We start from the raw sequence: 7,309 nt of genomic DNA on the forward strand, positions 1-7,309 counted from the left end.
AATAATTATCGTACGCGCGGCAACCGCGTTAAATCACCGCCTCGGCTCGGCACGAGCTCTCAGGCTTGAAATTCCAAGCCCGCGTCTCTCAAGCTGAGAATTTTTCAAAGCGGAACATTTCATCGTGTTAGCCCGAGAGAGATGGATGCTTTTTAGAAAAATCGAACAACAAACAACAAGCGTGAAGATGTTGTTTGTGACTCCATCGGAAATTGAATCATTACACCAGATTCTAATATAATTGCGAATAGCTCGTGATACAAAATTACAGGGAAATAATATTGTCACGCGTCCGAATGAAATAAGTAATTTCAATCAGGATAAATAATATCACACACATCATGAACATATCATCATTTTCCTCAGTCCGATTGTACTCCACATTACTAAAAAGGAAAAGAAACAAGTCTCAGTCTCTCTCCCTCTCTCTCTCTTTCCTTCTCCCTCTCTCTCTCTCTCTCTCTCTCCCCCCCCTCCCTCCCTCCCTCCCTCCCTCTCTCTCTCTCTCTCTCTCTCTCTCTCTCTCTCTCTCTCTCTCTCTCTCTCTCTCTCTCTCTCTCGCATTTCTCCGAGATGTAAATTTCGAAAGCAACAATTTATTACATTCGACCGTTTTTCACGGAGGAAATTTGTCACGTCACAGGTTTAGAGTGACGAGCGTGTAAATTGTAACTTACTTATTGCGCGCGACTAACGCGCATATTTCTATTTAAAATAAAAAAATAATTTGCGCGAAACTGCATCATAATGAAATATAATATCATCGCGACGAGTCGTCGTCGTCGTCGTCGTCGTCGTCGTCGTCGTCGTCGTCGTCGTCGTTGTCGTCGTCGTCGTCGTCGTCGTCGTCGTCGTTGTCGTCGTCGTCGTCGTCGTCGTCGTCGTCGTCGTCGTCGTCGTTGCACTTGTCTGAATAAAGTTCTTGTCTTTCAGCTGCGAGGGATGCAAAGGATTCTTCAAGCGAACCGTGCGCAAGGATCTGTCGTATGCCTGCCGTGAGGAGAAGTCTTGCATCATCGACAAGCGGCAGAGAAATCGCTGTCAGTACTGCCGGTACCAGAAGTGCCTGACGATGGGTATGAAGAGAGAGGCGGTGCAGGAGGAGCGTCAACGCACCAAGGAGCGCGATCAGACCGAAGTGGAGAGCACGAGCAATATGCACGCGGACATGCCGATCGAGCGTATCCTCGAGGCGGAGAAACGGGTCGAGTGTAAGATCGAACATCAGGGAAATTACGAGGTAAATATTCATGCTTGATTGAGAGCGCGATGTGGACGCTCTCTCTCTCTCTCTCTCTCTCTCTCTCGCGCGCGCGCGCGCGCGCATACACACACACACACTAGCTCGAAACGCTCAAAACGCCGTGCGATTCGAGCGAGAAATGTCGTCGGGATTTTTATACAGAGTACATTCATTATGCCCGCCGTTCCAGGAAGAACGCCAACGATGTTTAGCGGTGTTACTTTCGTCGCTCGCGGTGGTTCCTCGTGGAACGGCGCTTGATTTACTCGCTCCGCTTTGCAACGACAATGAATCGCTCCTACTAATACGGCATCTTCTGTGATGCGCAGAACGCAATGTCGCACATTTGCAACGCTACGAACAAACAGCTGTTCCAGCTGGTGGCATGGGCGAAGCACATCCCGCACTTTACCTCGTTGCCGCTGGAGGATCAAGTGCTTTTGCTCAGGGCAGGATGGAACGAATTGCTGATAGCCGCCTTCTCCCATCGTTCCATCGACGTGAAAGACGGTATCGTTCTGGCGACAGGCACGACGGTGAATCGAAATTCGGCGCAACAGGCGGGTGTAGGCACGATATTCGATCGTGTGCTCTCGGAGCTAGTGTCGAAGATGCGCGAAATGGAAATGGACAGGACCGAGCTTGGATGTCTTAGGTGAGCGATCAAAGATACCCCTAACCCCCCCTCTCTTTCTCTCTCTCTCTCTCTCTCTCTCTCTCTCTCTCTCTCTCTCTCTCTCTCTCGATCTATCCTAATATCCTTTACTCTTCCTTCGTATTTTACAAGTCGGCTTGTTCTCGAAACTTGGAAAACAACATCCACATGATGTAAATCGCAAACGACAACAACTATGTATGGTGCCAACATATGTGTGGGATGTGAAAGCAAGACTTGAAGTGCAATTCCTCTGCTTTTATCCTTTTTCTTTTCCTTCTTGCCCCTGTATGCGAATATGATTATGTTGTATAGCGTATGATTATTACACAGATCCATTATTCTCTTCAATCCCGACGTGCGAGGCCTCAAGTCTGTCCAAGAGGTCAATTTGCTGCGCGAAAAAATCTACGCCGCTTTGGAGGAATACACTCGTATGTCCCGGCCGAACGATCCCGGCAGGTTCGCTAAATTGTTGCTTCGCCTGCCGTCCATCCGTTCGATCGGTCTCAAGTGCCTGGAGCACCTGTTCTTCTTCAAAGTGATCGGCGACTCACCGATCGACGATTTCCTCATGGAGATGCTGGAGTCGCAATCGGATCCTTAGGAGCAGAAGGTGTGCCGCGTCCTGGGGCACACCGACTTGTAAAAAAAAAAGAGGAAAATGACGACGACGACGACGACACAACAACAACAACAACAACAACAACAATAACAACAACAACAACAACAACGACGACGACGACGACGACGATGACGACGGCGACGGCGACGATAAAAGAACGTAAAACATAATTATCAGTTACGTACTTGACGTATAACCATTTCTTTTTTCTCATCCTTGCTGTGGATGATCCCTCCCGCAGATCGTCATTCGCGCGTCAAATGAAACGGAATTTACTTACTTTTTCTCACCGCGCGCGCGTGCGTGCGTGCGTGCGTGCGTGCGTGCGTGCGTGCGTGCGTGCGTGCGTGCGTGCGTGCGTGCGTGCGTGCATGCATGCGTGCGTTAATCCCCATCTTCCCTTTTCTCCTACCGCGTCCTGTTATTTATGATTACGTTAGAATTTAGCAACTTTCGTGTCCAATATAAGGAGGCGATCCTGGCCGATACGTGTAGACACGTGATAATAGTGGTGGCGGTATGCGTCAGTGTGTGCATGCGTGCGCACGCACGTACGCGCATGGGCGCGCGTGCGCGTGTGTTATGTATCTGCTGCGTGTGTCTGTCTGTGCGTTACTTGTGTAATAAGCATGTATACGCATCGCGTAATGCGCGATCGAGTGCAAATTCGACAGTTGCTGTCGATTCGCCGAAAAGCGAGTTAAATCTCTGTCCGGCGAGAAAACTGGCAGCTTCGTAAAACGTCGCGAGAAAAGAGAAGGGAATGATAGACAGAAATTTTAAGTCCTATATTTGGTAGATCAAACGATCGACACTTGGTACTGTCGACAACGTCAACGTTGTGTGCTCACTGTCGTGTGCGCGGTGGAGCGCTACGGATAGATAAAAATCCTTACAAATATCATTAAGAACAAATCGCTGCCTCTTTAGTCTGTGACATGTGTCGTGCCATCATCCGGACGAAGATATCTCGCAGCTGACGATCGATCCTTGTCTTGGACAGGCGGCGGATGGACTGATAGACAGACAGATGGATAAACAGACAAACAAACAGACACTGCGCCTTTGTCGAATAGCGCGTCTTTCGAGATCGTGCATGTTTCTGAAACGATTATGTCTTCTCTCTGCTTTAATTTTAACTTCCGGTCTCCTCCTCTCCCACCACCATTCCCCCCCCCTCTCTCTCTCTCTCTCTCTCTCTCTCTCTCTCTCTCCCTCTCTTCCCCTCTCCCTCTCTCTTTCTCGGCATTTCTTCTCATCCTCTCGACCATGTCGCCGCATATATGATGAATCGCTCCCGCGATCTCGTTTGTCTCGGCGATTTCGACGAAGACGCGCAGACTGTGTTCGCGAGTTCTCTGACATTTTTACATTCCAACTTTGCCCCGATTCGAATCGTTACTTTATAAGAGAATTATAATTTGCATATAGATTTATGCACGTATTTACATTAATATGCGCGGCCCTTGTGTGCGCGCGCGTTAATGATAATTTATTGTTTTGTATTTTAGAGTATAGGAAAGAAACTTACTGAGACTCATTATTAATTATATCGAACACGCATGGTAGCCTCCCCGCTCCCTCTTCCCTCCCACCCTTTAGTTCAGCAGCATGTGACAGAGTACTGTGAACGAAGTAGTGAAATTGCGAAAAACTAAAGCTCAAGTGTGTAAACCAAGTATCTACTTTCAAGATGTTTCAAACTGTTAGGGTTTACGCTTTATTTTTATTTTACCCTTTTTTTTTTTTTTTCCCCCTTTGAACACTTGCAGCGCTGGAATATGCCGTCTTCTGTATTTGGTACAAATTTGACATGGCAGCAAATAGAATAGGAATGTTAGACACATTTTCCTCAGTCATAGAATTTACTGGTATTAAGATTTGTTTTTTCCCGGTGAATGTTCAACGCACGACGAAAGATGACGAAAAAAAAGAAAAGAAAAAAGGAAGATATATATAGATAGAAAAGGAAAATAAAAGAGAAGAACGACGCGTAAGAGCTCTCGAACCTCTTGAAGAACGGACGTTTGTGTGTGCGAGCGCGCGCGCGCGAGATATGTAATTATTCTATAAATCTAGAGTAAGAATTAACTGATCGTGGACAGAATTAAGATAGAAACATACTCTCATTGTTAGTAATTTACAGAATGAAGTGTCATATGATTCGAGCTGACGGATCGGTGGATCTGTAAATTCGTACGAAACAGGGCGTGCTTGTTCGGCTGGTCACAATGAAACTTTATTGAATATTACGACATGTAAAGACGCATATATAGGATGCATATATATATATATATATATATATTTTTCTAATGACAATCCCTCTATCTCCGTCTCTACTTCCAAGAGTCGAATCAATGACGCTCGATTCACACGCAGTGAACAAAATTTCATAATTTCATATTGATATTATTACGTTGGGACCCGATTCGCATGAATGTCGAAACAATTATTAGCTGCACTTGGATATTGTTTATTGTACAATAATAATTGTATAATACAAATCTGTGAATCTAAGTTGGATAAGTTGAAAATAGATATATGAATACTCGCACGTGCCCGCGTGATTTCGTAATAAATTCTCAAAATCGAACGATTATATCGGAATGTAGTGTAACGTAAAGTGAATGACATAATATTTAAAATACGTACGTTCGCGTATGTAATATTTTTAATTTTTCTTCGTTTTGACCTGAGTAACGTGACAGAATGCATTTCGTCTCGTATATCGTACAAATACCTGTGACACTTCGCCGGACGCTTTCAGCTCCAATCATTGATACGACTTACTCTACTACTTTAGAAACCGTAAGGGAATGATCATACTTACTTCACAATAAAATATAAATTATGATAATATTATTATATATTATTAAACACATATTTCTATTTTTGCGTGAATGCCTACGATTGTTAGTTGTTGGTTATTGTTATCTACTTGATGAGAGTTTTTAATGTTATGCATACCGTGAAAAACAAACGCAATTATTAAATTCATACATTTTTTTTTTTTTTCTTATTCTATCGTGGAGTTAGTGTTCATTTCAGATGCCTGTTTTAATAGCATTGTTTCGACTGTCCACTGACAATGAGTTTATCTATACTAATGATGTAATCAACGCGGATACAAGAGCAATATCTCAAATGTGAGTCGACTTAATTTCTCAATGTGTAGTTCGAGTCACTTTTGATTTGTTGAGTAGGAGCGCAAGTTGTGAAGAACGAGATTCTATTGTCGCTTTTATGTATATTATTTGACCCGTGTACAATTGTTACTTCCGCATGTTATTTTTTATTGACGAAGAAAACCGCCTGACACCAAAATTACCTCTGAACAATCGCGCGATTACGCGATCACCTCTTCAAATTCCTTAAAATACGATACAAACGACGCTGTAAGTGACCATTTTTAGGATTGGAGGGCGCGAATGCTACCTGTGAATGAAGTTTCATATAAATATATAAATGTTAAAAAGGAAATATCTATACGTGTATGTGTGTGTGTGTGTGCGTGTGTGTGTGTGTGTGTGTGTGTGTGTGTGTGTGTGTGTGTGTGTGTGTGTCGTGTGTCGTGTGTCGTGCGCGTGCGTGTGTATATGCGTGTACGCGTGGTATGTGTGTGTACACACACGCACGCGTACACACACACACACACACACACACACACACATATATATGTACATACACAGATATATAATATATAAACCGAATTCTTTCGCAAATGATACAACAACCTCAGTAGTGATCAAGATAAAGAGGAAAAACGAAACAAAACAGAAAGAGTTGACAAAGATTCTGACAAACTAATGAAACCTATGTCTTGCGATCAGGCATTATACATAAGGTAAGAGGATTACACATAAGAGTGGTCTTTTTGAGATGTCGTGATGTCTATTAGAAAGCATAATTAAAAATAACACACTCACCGAGCTTCTCGCGTGTGAAGCATCGCACTCCCGAGAACTCCCGAGATCGTATACTTTAATGTTAAACTTAAAGAGAGAAGAACTGCTTTTTGCCATACTTCTTTGAAGTATCATAGAAATGGTACGATGCTCAAATTGTGTGTAGTAATTCTAGTTAACAACACAGTGTCCTAGAGCGGAAGAATTGGGTGCGCTGTATAATCTTTCTGTACAGTGAACGCAACGGGTAAACGATTACCTCTTTCTCGCGTATATATATATCCGTTGTGGTCTCTTCGCTTTTCGTCTTGTACTTATGCAAGTCCTGCGTTACATTTGTTTCCCTTGAGTCTTGTTGCATGTATCGTTGATCATTTCGAGAGATTTTAATGACTTCTTACACGCACGCTATCTTACGCGTATCCTTGTGTGACTTGTACGCATAAAGGATATCTTTAGTACTGAAACACCTTTTGTCGTTTCAGTAATCGTGAAACGAGCGACATTGCATCTTTCTGTAACATATTGAGAACTCCTACGCACCCATTCTACATAGATCAGTACAAATAAGTTTAATTAATGATAATAATAATTATTATTATATAATAACGATAATACAGTAATAATAATGATGATAATAGTAATGACGGTGATGATGATGATGATGATGACGATGATGATGATAACGATGATTATGATGATGATGATAATGGTAATAATAATAATAATAATAATAGTAACAACAATAGTAATAACAATAATACCGAAATAATGTTAATAGTATACATACCGTTTACTCTTGTCGCTCGCGTGTAAGGTATACCCGACTTAACAGATAGTACCAGATGTCCTACTAAAAATATTGCGTACTTTTAAAGAAC

General features: G+C 42.9%; 1 protein-coding gene across 4 annotated transcripts in view; it reads left to right on the forward strand.

Annotated features, from left to right (window-relative positions):
* The window catches only part of usp (retinoid X receptor ultraspiracle), a 36,720-nt gene extending 31,182 nt beyond the window's left edge, over positions 1 to 5,538 (forward strand). For 3 of the 4 annotated variants that reach the window (XM_011152635.3, XM_025304813.1, XM_025304822.1), the window contains 3 exons: positions 934 to 1,240; positions 1,573 to 1,898; positions 2,232 to 5,538. In XM_011152635.3, the coding sequence (XP_011150937.3) occupies positions 934 to 1,240; positions 1,573 to 1,898; positions 2,232 to 2,505 (907 nt within the window). In that variant the 3' untranslated portion in view covers positions 2,506 to 5,538. The remainder of the gene's footprint in view (positions 1 to 933; positions 1,241 to 1,572; positions 1,899 to 2,231) is intronic. The other variant, XM_025304816.1, reaches the window with a different exon arrangement.
* The last annotated feature ends 1,771 nt before the right edge of the window (positions 5,539 to 7,309 follow it).

Source organism: Harpegnathos saltator, unplaced genomic scaffold (genome assembly GCF_003227715.2).
Source record: "Harpegnathos saltator strain DR-91 unplaced genomic scaffold, Hsal_v8.6 scaffold12, whole genome shotgun sequence".
NCBI lineage: Eukaryota > Metazoa > Arthropoda > Insecta > Hymenoptera > Formicidae > Harpegnathos > Harpegnathos saltator.